The 25,196-nt window shown below is 48.9% G+C and overlaps 1 protein-coding gene across 1 annotated transcript; it reads right to left on the reverse strand.

The window, feature by feature from the left end:
• Window positions 1-593: 593 nt before the first annotated feature.
• On the reverse strand, window positions 594-19,830 carry Adra1d (adrenoceptor alpha 1D). The gene is made up of 2 exons (XM_004661489.2): window positions 18,708-19,830; window positions 594-1,877 (listed from the first exon to the last, which is right to left on the reverse strand). Exons 1-2 carry the CDS (start codon window positions 19,828-19,830, stop codon window positions 1,285-1,287), a joined length of 1,716 nt encoding a protein of 571 aa, XP_004661546.1. The 3' UTR covers window positions 594-1,284.
• Between the last annotated feature and the right edge of the window lie 5,366 nt (window positions 19,831-25,196).

Here is a 25,196-nt window from a genome sequence, read left to right on the forward strand (position 1 = left end):
GAAAATGAACTCCAGATGCATGTGCCACCTTGTGCATCTGGCTTTCATGGGTTTTAAGGAGTCAAACCTGGGTCCTTGTGTTTCATAGGCAAGCACTTTAACCACTAAGCCATCTCTCCAGCTCCTACACACACACACACACACACACACACACACACACACACACACATCTTTTCATGTAACATTTCACCCACTGTGTTCACTGGGACTCTAAAGAGTGTCTCAGGGTAATCCTCCCTCCTCAATAGAGCTCTGGGTTCCTGTGCATCTGAGAGGCTGACAAAGGGGAAACTGTACTTATGATTACTGTTTGGTTCCCAAGCTGATCATGTGCCCTTTAAAAGCCAACAGAACTCTCATGTCCCTTAGTCATGCTAAATGATCCAAAGGACAGCAGCTCTCAGAGGTAGTTATGTTGAAACTAGGGAGGTGAATGTAGACCCAGTTTATCCTGTGGTGGGCCTAAGGATTCCTCAGGATTTTAGAAAAAAAAAAAAAAGTTCTTTGTAGATTATAGGCTGAATAGGGACAGTTTGCACAGTCTGGACAAAATATAAGTACTCTTGCCAATAAATATGTTTCAAAATGACACATAAAGCTCTTCCCACTTGGCAGCTTAGCGTCCCAGCAAGAAGTGATGGGCACTGACAGGCACAATGAGCTATGTACAGAGTGTAAACAGTAAGGCCCCTGAGGGGAAGTAGGAGGGCCAGGCCAGGTGAAGGGATGCCTAGAGATTAGTGTTAAGAGTTGGGAAGGAGGAACTGGGCCCAGGACAAAGTACAACGGGTTTGTAGAACCACTGTCCAGTGTGCCACCAAAGCTTGAAGTGGTTGTGGCAGGTCCATTGGATTCCTCCAGTTGTCAGTTAGGAGGAACGTGTTCAGTGCAGAGCCTTGGCCCCACTGATTTCTCTGGGGCAACAAAGCAAAGAGCTAGGCCTCTTCCTTCCTCAGAGGAGGGGCCATATCCGTGCCTTCTGCCTAGGCTTCTGGGCGTGGCAGTTTCTCACAGGGGTTGGGTGTGAATGGTAGAGGGATCCTGCAGTCCCTTCCTCCTAGGAAGAGCTGTGAGCAACTGTCCTGCAAAGACCGCTATAACTCCCCACCACTAAAGGGCATCGATCCCAACTCCAGCCCCAGTTTCTCTGGAATGCCAGAAAGCAACCACCCTGCACAGTCATTGCATCCAGCCCCAGGTCCATGCAGGTCTCTGGAATCAAGCCACCTTCTCCACAACTTCCCACCCCTGCCCCAGCACACTCTACAGCCGAGCTCCAGGTCCTTAGATATTAGTCTCCCGGAGATTGCTGTAGTCAGCCAGTTCATAGGCCTGGCAGATGGCAGCTTCTGCCCCATCTTGGGGAATGCCTAGGGACACCGTCTCCACTTCCGAGCGCCGAGCGCACGTGGTCTCTGCACGCTGTGCGCCCCCGGAACGGATCTTGTGGGACAGGCTGGACACCTTGGCACGCAGCTGGGTCGTGGGTCCTCGTAAAGGCCCGAGCAGCCTCCACTCGCGGAGGGCGGAAGGTGACTTTCGTCTGCTGGACACCTGCGCCTCGGGCGTGCCTGGGGAGCAGGGGCCCGGGTGTGCGGTGAGGGCCAGTGGGGTCCCAGGCAGAGCGGTGCCGGGGCTGAGGACGCAATCGGGGGTCGGGCTGCTCGTGGAGGCCCGCCAGTGGTGGCCATAGACTCGCCAGAGGCGGCGACGGCGGCGGCGGCGACACTGGCAGTGCAGGAGGCGGAGGAAGGCGCGTTTGAACTCGCGACTGGAGCAGGGGTAGATGAGCGGGTTCACGCAGCTGTTGAAGTAGCCAAGCCAGAAGATGACCTTGAAGACGCCCTCTGATGGTTTCAGCTGTGGGAACAGGGAGCCTGTAGGGATCAGAGAGACCCATCTAGTTAGCTGATTAGGAGGAGAGTCCAGGCAGGCCCTGAATTTGGCCTATGCCTCAGGAGCCTAGGTGTCAAGGGTTCTTCTGTAAGGATATGATGCAAGTCAGGAGCTCCTTGAACTTGGGTAGGGAAGAGCAACTATCATCAGGTTTACTGAGCTGTACCAGAAAGCATATGCATTGGAGTGCAAGCAGCAAACCAGAGTGGAGGCAAAACCACTGTAGAGCAACACAGGTGGCAAGGGGTTGGGGAGGTGGTTGAGTAGAGGAAGCACTTGCAGTGCAAAGATGAGGACCTCAGTTCGAATCCCCAGCACCCACGCAAAAAGCCTAGCATGGTGGCACAGTGCACCTGCAATCCCAGTACTGGGGAACCCCTGAGGCTGATGGGAAACCGGCCTCTGCTTTGTGCCTTACTATTTGGTCCTCCTTTCCCCAGACACAGCTTCTTCAGGGCTGTGGTGGGATGTCAGAGGGCAGGTTTGGAGGGAGCTTCCTAGTCAAGTAGAATCACTGTGTTCCGGGAGAGACTCTGTTCCAAACAATAAAGTGATGAGCAAGTGAGGAAGACATCTCATGTTGACCTCTGGCCTCCACAAGTGTGCACACGCCCAACAGCAATGACAACAGCATCTGGCATAGTACTGGCAGTGCAACAGACACTTTCCTGTCTCTCTTTGTTGCGGATGCTCTGCAACATGCTTTGTGCTCCCCGCTGTTAAGAAAGGATAGTCATTAGAATGTGCCACAAGACCTGGTTTAAGGCCTTGATGTGGAGGCACATTTCTTACTAGGTCACAAATTTCATGTCAAGATATTTTTGCAATTTTCAATAAAATCAGCTTCATTAGTAATCTTTTATACTCTGTTTTATGTTTTTTGTTTGTTTGTTGTTTTTCGAGATAGGGTCTCACTCTGGCTCAGGTTGACCTGGAATTAACTATGTAGTCTCAGGGTGGCCTTGAATTTACTGCTATCCTTCTACCTCTGCCTCCCGAGTGCTGGGATTAAAGGTGTGCATCACCACGCCCAGTGGTGTTTTATGTTTTTATTTTTATTTATTTTTTTTTAAATTTATTTATTTATTTGAGAGCGACAGACACAGAGAGAAAGACAGATAGAGGAAGAGAGAGAGAGAGAATGGGCGCGCCAGGGCTTCCAGCCTCTGCAAACGAACTCCAGACGCGTGCGCCCCCAAGTGCATCTGGCTAACGTGGGACCTGGGGAACCGAGCCTCGAACCGGGGTCCTCAGGCTTCACAGGCAAGCGCTTAACTGCTAAGCCATCTCTCCAGCCCTGTTTTATGTTTTTAAAAGCATGACTGGAGAGCAAGCCATAGGCTTCTCCAACATGCCTGAGCAGCCAGTCCCAAGTACAGAAAGGGTAAGAGCCCCAGAACTAAATGCTGACTAAAGCCTGCCCCATCCTGGACTGTGTGAGGTCATGAAACAATTTCACTGGCTTCTAGGTAACAATGTGAATGTCGTGATGATAGTACTTGTTATGTGCACATGAGGTGGGGCAGGGAAGTCAGGTGTTATGACAGCTCTCAACCTTCGTAAAAGGCGGAGAAGAACCAGATGGGAGCAGCAGGGCAGAGGGAATAGGTGGAAGGTAAAGGAGGCAAGAGAATGCCAAGGTTGGGAATACCCTGGAGAATGAACTCAGAATTTGGACTAGATGGTGGAGGGGCCTAGCTAGGAGTAATTAGGAGCTGTAGGTGTTTTTAAGCCCATGAGAAACATGGCCTAGCATAAAACCTCTATGAGTATAATGCTCTTGGCTGTCAGAATGCAAGATTGTGGGGATGGCCCAGGGAAAGCTCTTGGGTGGCTTTGGGAGAGCAGAACACCAGGTAGGTAGGTTAGGCACTAGAATCTAAGCTGTCACATGAAGATCCCCACACACTTCTCTCCTGACACCCCCACCATGGACTGAAAGTGAGCCATGTCCTAGGAAAGGAGGACCCAATGTAGAGGCCACTTCCTCACTGACCTCATCCTCAGCATCAATCAAGCATCCAGGAGATCCATCCCAGACACAAGGCTGTAGCTAGCTACCCATGCCAGGGATGGCATTCCTTGTCAAGTTATCACAACTTCCTTCCTTCCTTCCTTCCTTCCTTCCTTCCTTCCTTCCTTCCTTCCTTCCTTCCTTCCTTCCTCCCCCCCCCTCTTTCTCTCTCTTTCTTCCCTCTACAATAAAAGCAAGGTCCCTTTTTGAGGGGTGGAGGCACTATGCTCCACTCTTTGCCCTGGGAACCTTTGCATATAATCTACCTCCAACCATGTAGAAACAGTTCCTAGTGTAAGAGACATGGTGGGGTAAGAAGAGGGTCATGCCCCACCAAGAGAACTGTCTTTAAAATCCTGCTGTGGGGCTGGAAGATAGCTCAGAAGTTAAAAGCATTTTCTTGCAAAGCCTGCTGGCCCAAGTTTGATTCCTCTAGTACTCATCATGTAAAGCCAGATGCACAAAGTGGCACATGCATCTGGAGTTCTTTTGCAGAAGTAGGAAGCTCTAGGGCACCTATATACTTTCTTTCTCTCCTTGGAAATAAATAAATAAATGATTAGATGAATGAATGAATAAATAAAAATAACACATTTTTCTTGTAGTTCTGGGAAAGCTATTTGGCCTTGGAAAGTTTCACTTTTTCTTTTCTGTATGCTAGAGATAATAATACTGCTTTAGATGGGATTTTTGTGGAAATTCATAAATTTCAGGGCTCAGATTTTAGTCAATACTGATGTTGGGTTGGGCGTGTGGTTAAGTGCTAGAGCACTTGCCTAGCGTTTGAGAAGCCCTGGGTTCAATCCCCAGCACTGCAAGAAAGCCAACCAACAGCCTGGTGTCTACTTATCCTCTCTTTTTTCCTGAGAGAGGAGGTCACGACCTGATTTCTATGTCTACAGAGTGACCAGGAGCAGCAGCTAGACCTTGTGGGTTTGGGGGTGCCAGAGCTCTATCAGACACTGATTTTCCTTGGGAGAGAGGTTGGGTAAGCCCTGGAAAATGCTGGGGTAGATCGCAGCCCCAGGAACGTAGCCCTCAAGAATAGCATCCCTCAATGGCTGCAAAGTCCGATCAAGGGCTGAAAATAACTTTCTGACTCAGGATGCAATTTTTTAAAATATATTTAGCCCTGGATGACAAATCAGTGGACTATGCTTTCCAGCAGTGAGCCCAAAGCCAGGCGAGGACATTGTCACTAGTGTCATTTTTACCCAGATTAGTGGGCAACATGGCATTTTATAGTATGGCCTGCGTCTTATCACAGACATCCATATTTTAATTTTTGTGCTCAACTGACTGGTGCAAAGTCTGTGTGATGCCTGAAGTGACTGGAATTCAAAGGTAGTCTTCCAGCCCCACCATTTTTCAATGTGTCCTGTTGAGGGTTTATCTTAATTTGGGTTCTCCTAAGAGCAGACTCTGAGACAAAGGTTCAAGTGTAAGTCATTAATCTGAGAGGAAAGTTAAACACCTTGGATGGGTGGGTGGGGATAAGACACAGAGGAAGAAGGAAGCTTAGAGGGAAGCCAGCAAGTTAGTCACTGATGTGGGCAACTGGAGCTTATTCCCACTGGTGGCTATGGGTATCTGTGCTGAATAGGAACTTCAGTTGTCCTGTAAGCAGGGGAAACAGGTAGGGACCCAATCCCTTCAGCCCCTGTTTGGCTGCCCCCTCCTGCCTGTTAATTTCCTGCCTGCTGCATGGGGGACCATGAGTACTGGCATACAGAGAACACCCCTGGGCAAAGTGACATGGATGGGCACTCAGGTAGAAGGTCTGGGGGAGATGGGAGGGCCTGACAGCCTCTGCTGCAACTGGCTCTTGTCTTTCTGATCACTGTGCACTGGCATGTTACTTAGAAATCTGTGTCACAGGCTGCAGCTCTTGCGAGACGTGCTTCTGCTCCTGTCATGGACAGTAGGTCTGTGGCACTGCTTCTGCTCACAGTACTCCAGCCTCTACTTCCTTGCATCCTGCTTCCCTCCCTAGCCTCTTTAAAAAATATTTTATTTGAGATACAGACATAAAAAAAGATGGGAGTGGAGAGAGAATGGGTGCATCAGGGCCTATAGCCACTGCAAATGAACTCCATATGCATGTACCATCTTGTGCATCTGAGTTTATGTGGGTTCTAGGGAACTGAGCCTGGGTCCCTAGGCTTTGAGACAAGCACCTTAACCAATGAACCATCTCTCCAACCCCACACTGATGATTTTTTGTTGTTGTTTTGGTTTTTGAGGTAGGGTCTCCCTCTAGCTCAGGCTGACCTGGAATTCACTATGTAGTCTCAGGATGGCCTGGAACTCACGGCAATCCTCCTACCTCTGCCTCCCGAGTGCTGGGATTAAGGCGTGTGCCACCACACCTGGCTACACACTAACAATTTTAAAGACTATCTCTAGGATGATGATGCCTATATTTCTATCTCCAGCGTGGTTATTCCTTAGTTCCAGGCTTATTCATCCAGCTGCCTCCCAGACATCTCCATGTGGGTATCTACTAGCAACCTACACTTACTCTGCCCTCGTGAAGCTGGCATTTCACCAAGGAAAACAGGCAGCACAAAGGGTGAACAAGGAAAATGTAAGGTGTCAAAGACCAAAAAATGTTATAGAGGAAAAAAGAAAAATGAGGAAGGAAGACAGGAAGCATCTGCATGTATCATTAGTGACTAAAGGTGGTGGTATAAATTTTGGATGAAGAGGTCCAGAAAGGCTACCGAAAATGTCACATTTAAGAAATAGCTAAATAAAGTTAATGACTGAGGCACATGGACATCTGAGGGGAGAGCAGCCTTGGCAGAGGCATGTCAAGTGCAAAGGGACTGCAGTGGCCCTGGTAAGCCTGTAGACAATGAGGAGGGCAGTGAGGCTAGAGGTCAGTGACTGAAAGGCAGAGAGGAAGGAGATGAGGTTAGAACTCAGCCACCCAATTTATGTGCACTTGGAGACAGATTTAGTCAATGACATGCTGAGGCTGGGGTAGAGAGGGCTGGTCTGTGCTAAGGTGGGACCATTCTGTGGCCATCCATCTCTGTGGGGACTACCTGAGGTCTGCCTCTGTGGAGACCATATTCTTGGGTCCCATCCTGCTTTCTCTTTCTCAATCCCTTCCTTCCTTCACCCTCCCTCTCTTTGTCTCTTCCCCCCTTCCTCCCTCCCTCCCTTGTGTCTCCTAAGAGCACTCTCTTAACTAATTCTCAAGTTTTGCTTCTAGGGACCCTAAGCCAAACCACACTTGTCAAATGCATGATTGTGTCTTTAAGCTTCTTTGCTTGGCCACAAACTTTCAGCCCATGATTTGTCCTTACTCACCACTGATTCTCTGGCCACTATCAGGAAAGGTAGAGCAGAAATGTCTACTTTCCAGTTTGTTCATTCCCATTCAAGAGGTGTTTGGAACAGATTGAAGATAGGTTGGTCCCACTGACCACCTACAGCGGAGAGGCAGTAAGGAGTAGGTAGGAGGTGATCATTGCCACACCTGCCTACTTCTTTCTGCAAATTGCCCCTTTCTCTGGTGTGCTGAGTCTCTGTCCAGCCAGCTTGGCTGCTCTGGCCTACCATCCCTTATCCCCTGTATTGTGGTTGCTAGTGTCCTCCAAAGGCCATGTGTTGAAGGCTTGGCTACTGGGAAGTGGTAGAACCTTTAAAAACTATTTTGTTTTATTTAAGAGAGAGAGGGGGGGGAGGGAGGGAGGGAGGGAGGGGGACAGAGAGAGAGAGGGAGGGAGAGGGAGAGGGAGGGAGAGGGAGGGAGGGAGAGGGAGAGAGAATGAGAATGGGCACACCAGGGACTCCAGCCACTGCAAATGAACTTCAGATGTGTGCACCACCTTATGCATTTGGCTTACATGGGTCCTGGGTAGTCAAACCTGGGTCCTTTGGCTTTGCAGGCAAGCACCTTAACTGCCAAGCCATCCCTTGAGCCCCCCCCCCCCCCCCCCCCCGCTTTCCCTGAGCCTGTAATAGGGACTCCTGAGAGGTTTTTAGGTCACTGAGAGCATGGCTTCCTTCCCTTCCTTGTTTTCTGCTTCCCAGCAATGTGGTGAGCAGGTTCACTCTGCTTTGCACTGCGGCCCCAAAGCAATGAGCCAATAAGTCACAGACTGGAACCTTCTAAAGTGGGAGCGAAATAAAGCTTTGCTCTCTTCAAGTTCATTATCTCAGATATTTGTTATGGAGATTGCAAAACTGCCTGCCTTACCAGTAAGTAAACATGCCAACTGGACCAACCTGGCCCACATATTGTTGGGGAAACTAAGGCATGGGTTGTTTGCAGCCTGGATTAACCCAGACCAATACAGTCACCTAAGGAGTAGGAGTGGCTAGTGTGAGGAGGAGCTGCTGAGATCTAGGTAAGGCAGAGGAGGACATGAGCAAATGGGCCAAGCCCTGTGGAGGACACACAGCCCTGAGGCTCAGAGGCAGACTGGACTGTGTGATTAACAGCCTCCTTTGGCATCCCCAGAAAGGAACTTGTTCTTGGCAGATCATCAGAATTCACAGCCAGCTTCTCATACAACTTGTAGCTGACTGTGAAATAGACTGTGCCTGGCCTCCCCCACTTTTTACCCCATCCTGTACTGATTTCTGACCATGGTATACCATCCCTCTGAAATATACAGAGGAGTTAAAAATACCATATCTTCTAATATGTCTCCTCCCACCAGTAGGGCTAGGAGAGAAAGTATCTGGCTTTAATCCTGGAGCTCCTCCCCAAGAGATGCTGAGCCTCTGTTCTCTTTTACAGCAAACCTAGTAAAGCACAACTGAGCTGAGACATGATGGCCCTGTGAAGAGTAAGCCAGACATTCATCTGGAAAGCAAATTCCAGGAAGAGATAAGAGCATGAACAAAAGTCATGGAGCAGGAAGGGCGCCTGACAAATTGGGGAAAAGTCCAGGAAGTTAAGATGGGTGCATCAGAAAAGAAAAGAAGGAGTGTGTTAAGAGATAAGGCTGCTTTGAAGTAAAAGAATCATGGAAGACTGCCAGGAAGAGGTGACCTGGGCAGTGCTAGATTAAGAGGACATGGAAAGGCAGATAGAGGGCTCTTTGGGACCAGTGGGGCCATGACACATCTGGATTCATTGCATTGCCACCTTTCCATGGTGAGGGACACGGGCAGGGTCCTCTTGCTCAAGATGAACCAGGAACGGGTCAGCAGTTCTCTTGGGCTCCCAGGATTGCCTGCCTCAGGATCCGTGGGCTCCTGGAGGCTGGTGAAGAGCGTGGCTTGCCTTGGACCCTTTTTAGTAGCTGATGGGTAGGGAGAGGAGGAAGTGACAGCTTCAAGAGCCCAGAGGCTGCCTCTTAGGATAATTTATTGCTGTCCTCCAGTGTCCTGTCATTTCTCTTCAACTTTTTGCTTCACCTCCTCCTATCTCTTTACTTTCTCTTATCTCCTCTTTCTTTCTCTTCTGTTTTGTTACTGCTTTACTGATCTCCCCTGCTCCAATGTGTGGTCTTAGAACAGGTCACATATAGCCTCTGGGTGATCAGGATTGCAGATTGCCCAATGGCTCTTGTGCTCAGCCAAGTTGGGCCTTGCTCCAGGCAGAAGCCTCTCACTGGGTCTGCAGAGCTGCTCCTGTCTGGAGAGAGAGTCCTCAGGCAGTGGCAACTCTTGTGTGGAAACCCCCATGTACACACACAGGGCCAGCATCCATTTTCCTGGGATACCACTGGCAAAACAAGGACTTTTCAGTCAGGTTGATGTGTTTTTCAGACACTTGAACTTGACCACAAGGGGAATATCTACACCACAGAAGGAGGCATATCAGCCCCATCCTAGAGCCAACAGTATAGCATATGTGAGAAAGGCCTGATTCAAGATTTGGGATTTACAGAAGAAGGAGCAAGGATGGAGTGAATGATGCTCCCAGTAGGAAGGTGAAGTGTTAAGTCATGGGACTAGCTTGCCAAGTGTGGATGGTGTAACCGATCAGGAGACAAAATGAGGGGAAGGAAGGTGAAGGCAAGGCTGCAACCAGGGTCCATGAGTATGTGTATTGGGAGCCAAGGACAGATGAAGGGAGCAAATGGACTCAGATGCGTAGACCCTGTGAGGTGTGGAGGAGGAAGATCATGGTGAGAATAAGGGCTTCCATGGGGAGGGAGGAGAAGGAAGGTTACACTAGTCTGGAGATTTAGATATAACCATGAGTCAGCTGTAGTCCAATGGTGCCACAACAATGATCAGGGCAGGGATGAAAGTGGAGGAGAGAATTTGTGTCCCAACACTCAGGTAGTCCCTCATTATTTTCTTTCCTTAAAATATTATATTTCCTAGCTGTGTCCTGAGTCTGGCCTAGAACTGATGCAGAGCAGTGGCCAGCAGCATCAATGACTAGCTGAGAGCTCACATTGTGGTCTCTGAATTATCATTTTCCAGTAAAAGAAACCAGGGCTCTTCCAGGTCTGGGGAACAAGAGTACAAGCTGAGCCTGAAAGAAAGGAAGCACTCAAAATTCTTTGGGTTATGCCAAAGGTTTCTGGAGCCAACTTGAAAGGGTGCCCTGTGACCAAGCCAAAGCTCATAAAGTGTCACATAACAGCACATATGTCTAAAAATCATGGCATTATCATGGTACTGAGAAAACCCAAGCGAATGCCAGAAAACTGACTCTTCTGCTAAGTAAGGGAAGTAATCTCTGCTGCCTTTCCTGTGGACACTGTTCCAACCAAAGAGCTAGTGCTGAACTCTTAGAATCCTAGTCGATAAATGTGGAAGAATGGCAGGTTAGCTGATCACCACTTTAAGCCCTGGTGAGACCATGGCTCAGGCACTAAAGCCAGGAGGTGGAAGGTTGATGGGACATTCATTCTACAATGGATGTATTGGGCTGTCAGCACCTGAATTTGGGTCAATCCTGATGCCACAGAAAAAGGAGAGTTCTTGTCCATACCTGGGTCTTATCAAGCCAACTTACAAGAAGTACAGGGAGCAAAGGGACATGTTAAATGGCACTAAGGCTATTCTAGACTGTGGGATGTACCTACAGAAAACCAATGTAGTTCCTTTAGCAAATAAAATGAAAGACAAAAAAGGGGACTGGGTGGTATGTATTTATGAATTAAAGAAATCCTAGTGAGTAAACGTACCATGTGCAATGCATACACCTGCTTTGGGATGCTGGGTTAAGCAAGTTTAAACAGTAATAGAGGATCTTTCAACACTAAGTAAACAATGGTACAAGGAATAATATGCTCTAATTTAATGTGTTCTAATGAATCATGGTTATTTTTTTGAAATTCTCTTCTAGAAAGCCATACTTAAAATTTACAGGTGCAGTGACAGAATATTTGGGATTTTCTTCTAAATAATCTCCAGGAATGGGAATTTGGGTGGGGGTGGGATGAACCAAGATTAACCTTGGGTTGAAGCTAAGTCACAAGTACATCTGAATCCATTATATTGCTGTATTTATGTGTGTGTTTGAGGTTTTCATTGATAAAAAAATGAACAAAAATAACCCATAAAGAACCCCAGTTCATTGCTTCTTTATGTCAATTACTCAATGAATGTTATGTTTAAAAAGTTGTCTTGGAGTCATATAAATGGAGGGTTACTCCTCAGTCCATCACTAGTAAGGGCAATTAACTTTCAATAGAGATGCTACATGGATATAAGCTAGTCAAAGGACAAATACAGCATGATTCCATGCATGTGAAGTACCTTTGACAGAATCAAAGCATGGAATGACGGGTCCTCAGTCTCTCCATGGGAGATCCTGCAGTTTCAATTCAGTAAGATGACTGTGTTGTAGAGATCTGCTGTGAAGTATTGTTCCTGTTTCTGGCAATACCCTGTGACTCTTAAGATTTTATTAGGAGGGCAGATATCACATTAAATGCCATAATACCCCAATGAGATAAGATAATATAAAATACAGGGCTGTGTTCTGCCACCTAGATCCTCCGCATAGTAGGACATGGCAAGGCCATGGGTTCCACCACTTCCTTCCTCTTCACACATAAACACCTGTTCTAATTTAGGTGCCATATAGGCACAGACCAGGCTGTTAGGGTAGGGGAGAGTGATGTCATTACTGAGACCTGCCACAAAGCACTTGTACCTCTTCTTCAGCAACTATCAGTACAATCTCAGGAAGTCGGTAGAAATGGGTCTTCTGGCATATGGCCAACTCAGAGAGGCCCACCTAAGCTACTCATCCTCCCTGATCACAATGTGCCTTCTGTTCTGGATGCCAGGGCCTCAGCATTGACCCTAAGCCTCCTCCCTGACTTCTCTCTCTAAGTAAGCAACTTGACAGTCAAATTCATGAGTAGGTACATCTTCAGCATACAGTTTGATGACTGCATTTGTACATGTCAACATAATTTTTGCAGAGCAAAGTTCAGAATGTCCCTAGTCACACAGAAAGTTATAGCACTCATTCCTAGTTGGTAATCCTTCCTTACTTCTCTTTCATACAGTACAAACACTATGCTGATTTCTACCATCATTGATTAGGTTTTTCCAAATATATATATATAAAGTTTTTTTTTTTTTTTTTTTTTGAGGTAGGGTCTCACTCTGGCCTAGGCTGACCTGGAACTCATTATGTAGTCTCAGGGTGGCCTTGAACTCATGGTGATACTCTATGTCTGCCTCCCAAGTTCTGCGATTTTTTCATGCCCAGCTTTTTCAAAATATTTTTTAATTTCTTTATGAGGTGGAGGGGGAGACAGAGAGAGAGGGAGAGACAGAGAGAGAGAGAGAGAGACAGAGAAAGAGAAAATATGATAGGGGCACATCAAGGCCAAATGAACTCCAGATACATGTGTCACTGTGCATCTGGTTTCACATACAGTACATACACTTTCAACTTAGGATCTGGCTTTTTCTTCACAGTAGAATGTCAAAGAAATAGTGGTTTATTATTTTTCATTGCTGTGCAATAGTCCAGTTTATACATATATGTTTTATTTCTCCATTCCCCTGCTTCAGTATCATCTCTTGAATTGTTTCCTTAGACTACATACTCAACATCTGCTAAGTGAGGGTTACTCCAGCAGCACAGAAACTCTCCAGTGTCTACACAGTAAATTTCCTCAGCCCTCACACTTATGATACTTATAGAATGAATACTGACAAAGGCAATGCGTGTGTGGCAGGATGTGCAATGTTTGAGGGAACTGGACACTGAACTATGGTTGGGGGTTAAGGGTGTGTTGTATCACAGAGACAGGCTGACAATATGGGAGAGAAGGCCAGGCATGGTATGATCCGATGGCTAGAGTGGGGTCATGGAATACTGGCTGGGTGGGGATTTCTGATATCAGAGTCCCGAGACAGCTTGAACCTGAGGCAGATTTGGGAGGGGTTCTTACTCTGACCCACTGAAGCTGCCCTGGGTGGTGGCATTCAGAGGTCAGTGATGGAGGGCAAGGTGTGTCTCCGTGGTGGAGCACTTGCTTAGCACATGCAAAGCCCTGGGTTCTTCCTAGGAAAGAATGAAATAGTTGCTAAGACCAGTCATACTTGAAACCAGACCAACAAGACAGAGTTGGAAGTGCAAACCTGGGGAGGAGGGTCTTAGTGGTCATGAGAGTGGCAAGGGTTGGGGCTAGGGTGAAGTGAGGTCAAGAAGCAGCTCCACCTCTGGACCTTGCTGAGAGGCACTTGCCTGGGAGGTCAAAGCCAAATGCATCAAGATTCTGCTGTCATGAAGAGGCATGGCTGCTGGAAGCTCCTGGAAGAGAACGATGCTCTCTTGCAACTAACTGGGTGCTTACTAGGGGCAAGGTTTCCCTGTCCCTCCCAGTGTGTGGGGAAGGTGGCCTGCATCTAAATGAATCAGCCCAGACCTCTGAGGGTGAGAGGATCCACACACCAAGTGTCCCAGGTTCATGTTCTTTATCATCAGGCCCACTTCCAGCCAGCCCACCCCTGCTGGTGCTGAAGCTTGCGCTGGCCAGTCTGCATCCTAGGGGGTCTTCTGGGAGAGGTCCAGGCAGTGGGTATGACCGCTCCCCCTCCCCATACACAGTGAAGTTTAGGCTTCCTGTTAGGTTCCAGGCTGTCTGTAACCAAGAACCACTTACTTAGTTTCCTGTGATTTTCCATGGAACCTAGTCCCTTGCCAGTTTGTCCTGACCAGTTCTGCCAAGTGCTGCTTCTCCACAGAGTCCACTGACTGGCTTCTGTATTCTTTCCTGTCCAACCTAGAACACCTTTGAGACTGAGACTGAAGGGGGAGCGATGCTCATAGGTTGGTCATAGGCATGAAGCAGGGCTGTCTTAAAGGAGTGTGGTCATTGTGCATGGAACATGGAGCAGATGCTCAGCATGGTAAGCAGGCCTGTGGCCTTCCATGGGACAAGGGTGGCTTCATGTGTCCCAGGTAGCTCTGGTACCAGCACTTTCACTTTCTGCCTGGACCTTCAGCATCAGATATTTGACTTCTAAGGTTTCCATCAAGTGACCCTTTGCATGTCTTGCAGTTGTTCCTCATGGGGAAAAGGGGGCAGCCAGAAATGTGAGAAATGATCCCCAGGCCCTTAAAATTTTAGGTAATGGTATCTTTGTCTCTAGGAGACCTCATGATTTAAGACACCACTGGTTTTATTCACCCTCTCTCTGTGACTTATCTGGTTTGTAACATAGCATTTTATATCTTTTTGGGGGAAGGAACATGGGGATAGGGTCTTGCTAGGTAGACCAAGCTGGTTTTGAATTATTTATTTATTTATTTGTAGGAGAGATAGAAAGAGACAGAGGGCGAGGGCATGGACATGCCAGGGCTGATTGTTGTTGCACATGAACTCTAGACATATGTGCTACTTTGTGTATCTGACTTTACAAGGGTACTGGGGAATTGAACCCAGTCTTTGCAAGTATGCACCTTTAACTACTGACCCATCTCCCCAATCTTAGGCTGGTTTTGAACTCATGATTTTCCTGCTTTAGATTTTCTAGTGCTGGGATAACATGTATCACTTTACCCAGCCAGTATTTCAGGCTTTGCAGGCAGCAGTCTATGGACTTTTCTGCTAATGTCCTTCTGGGACTCCAGATCTTTCCCTAAGGCTCTTGCCTTGCTATTGGGGCTGTTCATCAGCCATGTCTCTGTTGTGGTTGGGGCTGCTGTTTCCACCTAGCAATTAGAGGTGTGAGTGAGGGGACTGTGGACTGACTACCTATCGACTCCCAGGTGGTGGCCCTACTGAGTGTTTTCACTTCTATAGCCCACAGCCTTTGTGGACATACACTGATCTTTCCCAGTCCTTTATATATGGCACCCATCACACCAGGCTTGACCACCAGGAGCTGAAGAGGAGGATCCCACCTATCCAGCCATACTTTTGCTTTCTTGGCTGTCATTTTCCTTCCTTCCTTCCTTCCTTCCTTCCTTCCTTCCTTCCTTCCTTCCTTCCTTCCTTCCTTCCCTCCTTCCTTCCCCCCCCCCCCGCTCTCTTTCTTTCTTTCTTTCTCTTTTTCTTTCAAGGTGTGATAGCCTAGGCTGACTGGGAACTCAGTCTGTAGTTCCAGGCTGGCTTCAAACTCACAGTGATTATTCTACTACTTCTGTCTCCAGAATTCTGGGATTATAGGTGTGTGCCACCATGCCAGGAAACTGCCACATTCTTAACCTCCTCTTGGTTCTTTCCAAGCAGGTGCTTCTCCAGCTTCTGTCCCTAACCCTTCTCTTTTTTTTTTCTCCCTCCAGCCTTTTCTTGAGAAAATGTACTTCATACTCCTACAAACACTCCCATCTCAGATCCCTGTGTCCAATTTCCCTTCATCCTCCATTCTTCACCACATACTGGTGCCTCCATGTCAAGCTGGCCTCTAAGATGCCACATTACCCACAAAGTATTGCTTCTCAGAATGTTCTGGGTTCTTTCAAGGGTACTTCTTCCCTCTCAAGCCTAGAGGACCTCTTGCCCCCTTTCTGTCCTCTACTTCCTGTAGACCACTCTGGCTCCGACAGCGGGCCTCTGCCCTCTTCTCTGCCCTCCAAGCCACAGAGGCAGACTTGAACATTCTGTTTCATTGCTTGACCTGTGCTCTGTTTGCTCATTATTGCCAACTCCCCAGGATTCAGCTTCACCAGCATCTCTGAGCTCTGGTGCATACATTTTAAACACACTGCTTGGTAACTTCATATGCACATACATCCTGGCCCACAGACAGCTATAGAACATCTATAGGGCTCCCATGGCACGTGGGAGGAGTAGAAGAGATGCAGGGGTTGAGAAACAGCAGTGCATGCCAGGAAAGTACAGAGGTCATGGAAATTCAGAGATGATTTCCTGGAAGATGGGAACATGTGGCAGGACCTTAAAAAGCAGCGGTAGCCTTTTGTAGTGTTGATTTTAACTGTGGAAAATGAGAAAAAGCTAACATTCAGCAGGAGACTGGATCATTGTACCATGCTATACTCTCTCTCAAATGTACCACAGTTTGTTGGTCCCATACTAGATGAATCTCATAATCTTGGGTGGGAAAGGCAAGCTGAAGATGCCAGTGACATAAATTCCAAAGACACACAACAATGCTATGCTCTGTTTTAAATGCAGATATTTGTAGTAAGAGTATAAGTAAGTATATGGCAGCAATAAATGCCAGCCTCAGCCCTGGGGAGGCAGGGAATGCAGGGGAAGGGGCACTGAGTTTAGCTGTGCCATAATTCTGAAAGGAGTCATGGCATGATGTTAATCTTTGTTCAATGTGGGTAGTTATGGGTTCAAGGATGCTTGCTATGGTATTTCCTCATTTGAACATCATACTGTAACTAAAATTTAAAAATAAGTTAAAGAAGGGCTGAAGAGATGGCTTAGTGGTTAAGGCATTTTCTTGCAAAGTCAAAGGATCTCGGTTCGATTCTCCAGGACCCCTGTAAGCTGATGCACGAGGTGGTGCATGCTTCTGGAGTTTGTTTGCAGTGGCTGGAGGACCTAGTACACCCATTCTCTCCCCCGCCTCTCTTTCTCAAATACGCAATATTTAAAAAATAAGTTAAAGAAGCTGGGCATGGTGGCACACACCTTTTATCCCAGCACTCAGGAGGCAGAGGTAGGAGAATTGCCATGAGTTTGAGTCCATTGAGACTACATAGTGAATTCCAGGTCAGCCTGGGCTAGAGTGAGACCCTACCTTGAAAAACCAAAATAATAATAATAATAATAATAGTAACAATAATAATAATAATAATAATAATAATAATTACTTAAAGGAAAAAGTAAAAGGGAAAATGGCTGTATCCTCTACAAAGGCTGAACAGTCTCAGAAGGGACCAGTATGAGCCAAGGCACAGGGGGTAGAACAAGGGCCTGATTAGGTAAGAGCAAGGCCAGAGCAGGGCTATGGGGAGGAACCTTGGGGAGGGTGTATCATTCAAAGAGCAGGCAGGACATACCATATTTCTTCTGCCTGATCATTTGTTCCTTCCCCGAAAGCTTTCAGAACATTCCTTGACCTTTCTCCAAAACAGCCTTTGAAAATGAATCACTGTCCAGTGGAGATTTGTTCCTTCTTTTCCCTGAGTTGGGAATGGCACTCACACATGCCTCTATCTTATTAATGTATGGTGCCTCACTGAATCTCACAATAGGCCTCTAGCTCAGCATTAATACCATCATCAGCATCCTTACTTCCAGATGGAAAAACAGGCCCAGAGGGTAAGAGACTTGCCTGAGATTACACAGGTACTGAAAGGCAAAGATGGGATCTCAACCCAGGCTGTCTGGCATCAGAGCCGGTGTCCTCACTGAAGGGCAATATTGCTCTTCATATGCCTGGCACTGTGCTGAGTGCAGTGGATCCAGGGACCACACAGTTGAGACAGCCCTAGCCTCACAGCTGTGTGGCCAGTGGGGGAGTCAAACCTTAGATTAAGAGGGGATGTTTAAACAGAGATGTAAAGGTTGGGGAGTTAGCCAAGGTGGTTGTGGGGGGGGGGGAGGCAATTCAGAAAAAAGGAACAACACGAGATAGGCTTTGCATGGAACTCAGAGGTCAGAGGGGGTGGCACACAGAATAAGAAGGGACAGAGGCAGGTGGCCTTTCCTAAGGCCACCGTTCAAAAGGGCGCCTGTGTTTGGGATTGCTGCAGTTCATGCCTGTGGTCTGAGTGCAAATACTCCTGGTGACCTCTCTTGCTTTGGACAATGAAAACTTTGAAGGCTACCCTCTCTAGGCCACAGAAGAAAGTTTGGATTCTCTTCCTAGGGTAGTGGGAAAGCATTGAGGGACAGTAGGAGAATGACACAATTAATTTATGATGTTTAGAGGTCACAGTGGCTGCTGTGTAGAGAAGCCCCTGAGGGGAGGAGGGAAACCGCTGCTCTGAATGGGCTTTGCACAGTGCAAGGCCCCAGAAGGGATAGCCATTGGACTCTCACAGATACTGTGTGGCCCAGCCTGGAGAAAGCAGGGGGCCTCTGATGTCTGCTGAGGTGTAAGGTGACTGGCCAAGACCGAGAATGAACACGTGGGGGTCCACTCATTATACTCCTACTTCTGAGAAGGGGTCTCATAATACTGCTGACCGCATTCTACAGGTAGATTTCTGCCCATCTTCCCACGGGACTAAAGCAAGGCCAGGGTTTCTAATAGTGACAAGGAGTGGAGATGAAGCGTTAGAAAACTGTAAAATGAAAACTGCAAGCACCAGAGAACCTCTACAAAGTATGAGATCAGGAAGTTACTGACTAAATCAACCTTCCACGGACAGGTGAAGGGTCATCCAAGTCTTCCAGGAAGAGTAGACACAGATGACCGTGTGTGTATGAGTGTGTCGGGGGTGGGAGGCGTCGAGACTGGTGCGAGAGGGCTCACTCACCCAGTGGCAGCACGAAGAAGAAGGGGAACCAGCAGAGCACGAAGACACCCACCACAATGGCCAGCGTCTTCGCCGCCTTCTTCTCACGGGAGAACTTGAGCAGGCGCACAGACAGCGAGCTGCGCAGGGTGTGGCCCTTGGCGCTCCGAGTCCCCGGAGCCAGGTCGGTGCCGGTGCTGGTGCCGGAGGCTGCCCCGCGACAGTGGATGCGCAGCACCACCTCCGAGGCCTTGCCCCGCTCGCGCTTGACGCCGGCCTCGAGGCTGCGCGTGGTGCTGCGAGCGACCACGTACACGCGGCAGTACATGACCACGATGACCGCCATGGGCAGGTAGAAGGAGCACACGGAGGAGAAGACTGCGTAGCCCACCTCCTCCGTGATGCCGCAGAAGCGCTCGTCGGGCGGCACCGGCTCCTTCCAGCCCAGCAGCGGCCCCACGGACACCACCAGGGCCACGGCCCAGAGCAGGGCCAGGATCGCGGCCGCCTTGCGCTCAGTCATGATGGCCGGGTACTTGAGCGAGTGGCGCACGCCTACGTACCGGTCCACCGAGATGGTGCAGAGGCTCAGGATGGAGGCTGTGCAGCACAGTACGTCCACGGCGGCCCACACATCGCAGAAGGCCCGGCCAAAGGCCCAGAAGCCCAGGACCTCCATGGTGGCCGAGAAGGGCAGCACGGTGGCACTCAGTAGCAGGTCGGCCACGGCCAGGTTCACGATGAAATAGTTGGTGACAGTCTGCAGGTGGCGGTTGCAGGCCACCGAGAGGATGACCAGCAGGTTGCCCGCCACTGCGATGAGGATGAAGGCCGCCAGGAAGATGCCCACGCCCACGCCCTGCACACTCACCACCAGTCCCCCGACGGCCGCTGTGCCGTTCACCTCGCCGCCGGGGCCCGCACCCCCGGGCTCCCCCGCCGAGCTTCGATTGTCCTCGCCGCCGCCCGTGCCCACCACACTTCCTCCGGCGCCGGCGCCCCCTGGCACGCCGCCCACCGCCGGGCCCTCCGAGGCGACAGCGCACCCTGCGCCACCCCCGCTGCCGCTGGCGCCGGGGCCACCGGCGCTGCTATTCGAACGAGAACCTTCGAAAGTGACGCTCAGGAGGTCTCGGAAAGTCATCTCAGCGCTCAACCGTCGGGGGGCCGGGCTGGGGCACCGGACCAGCGGGCAGAGCCACCGGGCTCCGGGACCAGCCCTGCGCTCCAGTCCCGCCGGCTCCGGCCAAGTTCCCCTGCCGTGGAGCGCGCCCGGCCGGAGCCCCGCGCGCGTCTTTCTGAACTTGGCCGGGCGAGAGAACGAGCGAGCGGGAAGCGGCGGCTCCGGGACCCGGCGGTGCAGGCGGAGAGCACTGCGGCGTTCCCAGCCGCGCGCCGGGGAGGCGGGACCGAGGAGGAGCGCCTGGAGCGGGAAGAGGGGGCGGCAGCTCCCGCCCCAGGACCGGGCTCCGCACCTCCCGGGAGGGCGTGCCGCCCCCCACCCGGCAAGAAGTGGCTCGGCGAGCCGCTGTGCGAGTCCTCAGGGGCTGCGGCGCCGGTGCGTGCTCCGGTCCCACCGCGGCCACCCCAGCCCCGTCGCGGGTACCCACGACCGCCCTCTGTTCTCGATGTCCTCTCGCGTTCGCTTCCGCTCCTCTCCAGCCTTCTCGCCTTTGCCCTCAGCCGCCTTTCTGTCCCTCCCGGCCTCCCTCCAGACTCAGGGTCACTCGTCGCTGACCTTGCTCCAAGGAGGGTGGAAGCGCGCTTCTAGGGTCCCCGGGCTCCGGCTCTGGCCGCCAGAGAGCAGCAAGCGCCCGGGATCCGCGTCCGGTGGACTGGATCGTGCAGTGCCTCGGGTTGCCTCCTGAGACTGCCTGGATGAATCTGCAGCACCTCCTTCCTAGGAGGAGGCTGCCCGGCCCAGGGTTGTAACTTCCCTGCAACCCTCAACCACTGCAATGGCCCGAAGAGAACCCCGGGAAGGGTCAGGGTGTCTGTGCTGGGCCGAGCCTGGCGTGATTGGCGTAGGACTGTGTTGTGTGGTGTGGTGTGTTTACAGGCTTCTGACCCTGCCCGCGCCCGCGACTCAGTGTTCTACATAATACCAACTTTAGCCTTGTTACTTACTCCATATTAGAGGTCAGACTAAATCTTCCTATTGCTACTTCAACTATGTAGTCTCCTTCTGGTCTGGGAGGGTTAAGTGCTAGAGGGTGGGAAAGGTCACTTGGCAGGGTGGTTAACAGGGAGGGAGCAGTGTAGTCTTGCTCCAAATATACAGGCTCTGCCCTTATTGGCCTTTGGACCGCTTTGTGCTTCGGTTCCTCACATGTGAAATGAGTAAGAATTCGTTCTACCTGATGCCATGGGGGTTACATGTTGTAACCTGCCTTAGGGCCTCAGAGCAGTGCTTGCAGTTAGTTCTTAGCTGGGTGGAGCACCAAAGGGCCGGATGTGAAGAGCGAGAAAGGAGGAGGAAGAGGTGGTGTGGCACTGATACGAAGCTGGCGGCGCTGGAACAGGCAGGGAGGGATACATGATTGTTCATTTAGCCAAAGTTGTTAGGTGGCAGGCCCTAGGCTGGACGCTGTAGGTGGCCAAGGGAAGATTGCGAATACTGCAAAGTCACTGCTTACTTGCAGGATGAGGATGGTTTGAGTATGGATCCCCTACTCTAGGAAGTCATACTCTGAGGCACATTCCCAGCGCATTTCCAACTGTCTCCTTCCAATCTGCCCCTTCCTGGGGAATGTGGATCTTAGGGAGTGTTAATATGCCGGGCTAGGGACTTAGATCAATGGTTAAGTGCTTGCCTTGAATGTGCAAGGCCCTGGGTGGATTGATCCCCAACATCTTGAACACTTGTGTTTGCGCATGCCACACACCCACATCGTTCACAAAATGCACCTTTCGAGAATTGCCTTTCATTGCTCTTTATTTCTTCCTTGACTTGACCTGTGGAAATGTGACCATCTTCATAGACGTTTATGTTCAAGGGCTTTCTAAAAGTGCCATGTATGTGACGAATTGATGTTTTGGCTGGAGAATACTTACATTTGGCTTATTCTTTGTCACATATGTTGGAAGAAGATGACCTCAACTGTCATGTGATGTGAACCCCACCCCCCCAAAAAAGGAACAATTCACTGAACTATCTCCATAAGCTGAGCCCTTAACAGGCAAAGTGTGGAGTCTTGGGGCAGCAGTTTTGGTAGGAAAACTTACTTGGGAAGCAAACACTGGCATTTCCTTACTGTATGATCTCCAACAGACATCTGGGCTAGTTGTGTTCTTTATAATACAGGGCAGATGACATTGGACCAGAGCAGAAACTAAAGGACAGGAACTCTTTTTTTTTTTTATCTTCAAAGAGAAGATAGGATATAGTATTAAAATTTTTTTTAAAAATATTTTTTTGTTCATTTTTAAAAATTTATTTATTTGAGAGTGACACACACACACAGAGAAAGATAGAGGGAGAGAGAGAGAGAATGGGAGTGCCAGGGTTTCCAGCCACTGCAAAGGAACTTCAGACTCGTGTGCCCCCTTGTGCATCTGGCTAACGTGGGTCCTGGGTAACCGAGCCTCGAACTTGGGTCCTTAGGCTTCACAGGCAAGCACTTAACCACTAAGCCATCTCTCCAGCCCTTATTTTTTAAATTTAAATTAAATTTTTAAAAAAATTTTTGTAGTCAGTGAATACAGTCAACTTGGTACCATTGTTAGCCTCCTCCCTGTCCTCCCTCTGTATGGACCCTCCTCATTGGGGAATATGGCTGGTGTATTGTGGTGTTAGCCTTTAGTTTTGGGTAGGTGGAAATGACTCTGGTTTCATGACCCAATGTGTGGCTCTGACATTCTTTCCACCCCTTCTTCTGCAAATTTCCCTGAGCCTTGTTGGGCTCATTTTAGGTCTGCTTCAGTGTTGAGATCTTGGGACCCTCTGGATATCTGGTTTGGTAGGGGTTGATTGTTCTCTGTGTTTATCTCTTTTACGGTTGAAGCACAGGAACTCTTGCTTCAAAGAAATCTTCATTGAAACCCAATACAAACAAGTGGATCTTAAGCAGTATTGGCTGGATTAGAGGCAAAATCCTAAACCTGATCCTTTTTGCCCTGGTCCTATGGTGTTGTAAGCTTCGGGATCCCTGTACTGGATCTGATCCCTGGAAACTCTATTGACCTTTAAGTTCTGTGTGAGTCAGCAGCATGGTTGCCAGTTTACAGTGGAAGACTGAGTACCTGTGTTTGAGCATATTATGTCAGAAATGTAGACACACACATTCCACAATGTCGGAATTTGTTCAAGAATCAATAAATTCACAAGCTATTAGTTTTTGACTGCAACTTGCCAAGTAATACTAATTTTGCTTGGTAGCTGGCCATTTCCAACACTACTTCTTTTATTCCAGTCTTTTTTTTTTTTTTTTTGCTTTCATGTGTATATGTGTGCATATGTAATGTAGTGTGTGTGTGTGTGTGTGTGTGTGTGTGTGTGTGTATCCCCATATACTTTGTTTCTGGCTATATTGGCTTTCCTGTGATAGCTGTAGTGGAATGTGGGGTGTCCCTCTTCATTGCTCTTCTGCTTGGTCTTGTTTTGAGCCATAGTCTTTCTTTCCGGAGCTTGCAGGGTCCAGTGATACTCAGGTCTCTGCTCCCTTGCAGGACTAGGGTTATAGCGGTGTGAGGCCACCACCAGCTGTTTACCTGGAATTTGGAGATTTGAACTCTGGTAGTCTGTCTCAGGTCCCCTTAGGTACTCATGCTGGTACATGAAGCTCACATAACTGCTGAGCCATGTCTGCAGCATTTTATTCAATCTTAATCATAAATATTAACTCTGAGATCATATAAAGAGGCTTCAGATTTCAGAGAGGCAGAGTGTTAATAGAGGCTGTAGAGGACAGACAGCAGGCAGGTGGAATGCAGAGCTGTAAGGTGCAGGTCTGGGTGACAGGCTCCTGGAGGGTTAGTGTGAAGTGAGCTGAATATCATGGGTGGGAGAAACTATGCTGGAACTGGAATAGAGGCAGGAGACGATCATGGTGGCAATTTTCCTGGATGAGACTTGTGATAAGCAACCAGGTGTCTAGTCAGTGTGCTTGCCTCAATTCAGTCTTGGGGTTTTAACTAAGTAGCAGTTACATATTGTGATCTGTTCTGGGCACTGATTATACAATGTTCAACAAAGTCAAGTCCCTGCCATACTGGGGCTACAAGTGGCAGGAAATGATAGCAGGGGAGTTGGGAGGCATTTTGCCTTTGCCACAGACCAAAATTTTCTCTGGGTTTGATAATCTGGATTCTGGAGATTCCTTTTAATTGCAATCTTCAAAGATAATCCAATTCCAGTGGAACACTTCCCCAGAGCCTCTCCATACTAGGATAGCAGTGGGAAGCTAAGCAGGGATTCTGAAAGGGTGTGAATTCATGTAAGTTATTGGAATACTTGGCTAAAGCTACCACTTTCTGATATCAGACCCTGTGAAGATGTGGACCTCCATTCTGTTTTCTTCAGTTGCAAACTGATCTCCAGTGCTGGTCCTACAAATCATCTGACCATAATTCTGGCTATTCCTGACCCATAGCTTGTTGACCTACACCTTTCTGACCCCTTAATTGTACCATTCTTCTCTCCATACATATTTTGGTCAGCGGGAGTCCTGGATGAAGGAGAAAGTGCTCAGTCAGTGCCACCCTCAGGACAGCAGAGTTTGGTGTTCTGGGCTGGCTCCCTCTCAGTGGTCATGGACAGGGAGTATCTAGAAGAAGAATATTATTTCTTCCAGAAGGAGAGACTCTTATGTCAACAGAGGCTGGGAGAAGATGAAGCTAATTATGATTTGATTGTTTATACTAATATTTGCCTCAGCTCAATGAAGTTGGGAAGATTTGACTATATCTTCACTACAGTGAAATGGTAGAGGCAGCAATAGACTGATATTCCCATTCAAAGTCTGGCACACAGCCCACTATTTTGGGGACCCTTGGTGGGGAGGGAGGAAGGGGGACTCTGCTTTACAGCTATGTTTTCTTTTGTTCCCAAGAGATATTCTTTTGTTTCTTTTTATTTTCTCCAGGAGAGGAAACAAGCTGGGAAGCAGGATACTGGATAAAGTTAGAAGACTCATCAGAGTGGAAAGCTCTGGGGACAGGGACTGAAACCTGAAATAAGAAATCCTTGAATTTCGGTGACTTAGTGCAGTGGATTTTTCTCATTTAGTCAAAGTCCAGGGTGATTGCACTTGGTTAGTCAAGCAGTTCTCCTAGACAGAACTCCTCTATGGTGGGACTCACTCAAGGGTCTCTGTTGTCTCCAGTATTTCCTGGAGACTTGGAATTCCCTGGAGAATATTGTGAATCTTGTGAATCATCTACATCGGTGCCCAAAGAACAAGGCTAGCATGAGGAGGGTTATGTGGATGTTTAGAAGCCAAGCTCACCAGTTTAAGCCCATCAATACCATGTGCCCATTTAGATGCAAAGGGGAAATGTTTAGCCAAGTGC

Source organism: Jaculus jaculus, chromosome 8 (genome assembly GCF_020740685.1).
Source record: "Jaculus jaculus isolate mJacJac1 chromosome 8, mJacJac1.mat.Y.cur, whole genome shotgun sequence".
In the NCBI taxonomy this organism is placed as follows: Eukaryota; Metazoa; Chordata; class Mammalia; order Rodentia; family Dipodidae; genus Jaculus; species Jaculus jaculus.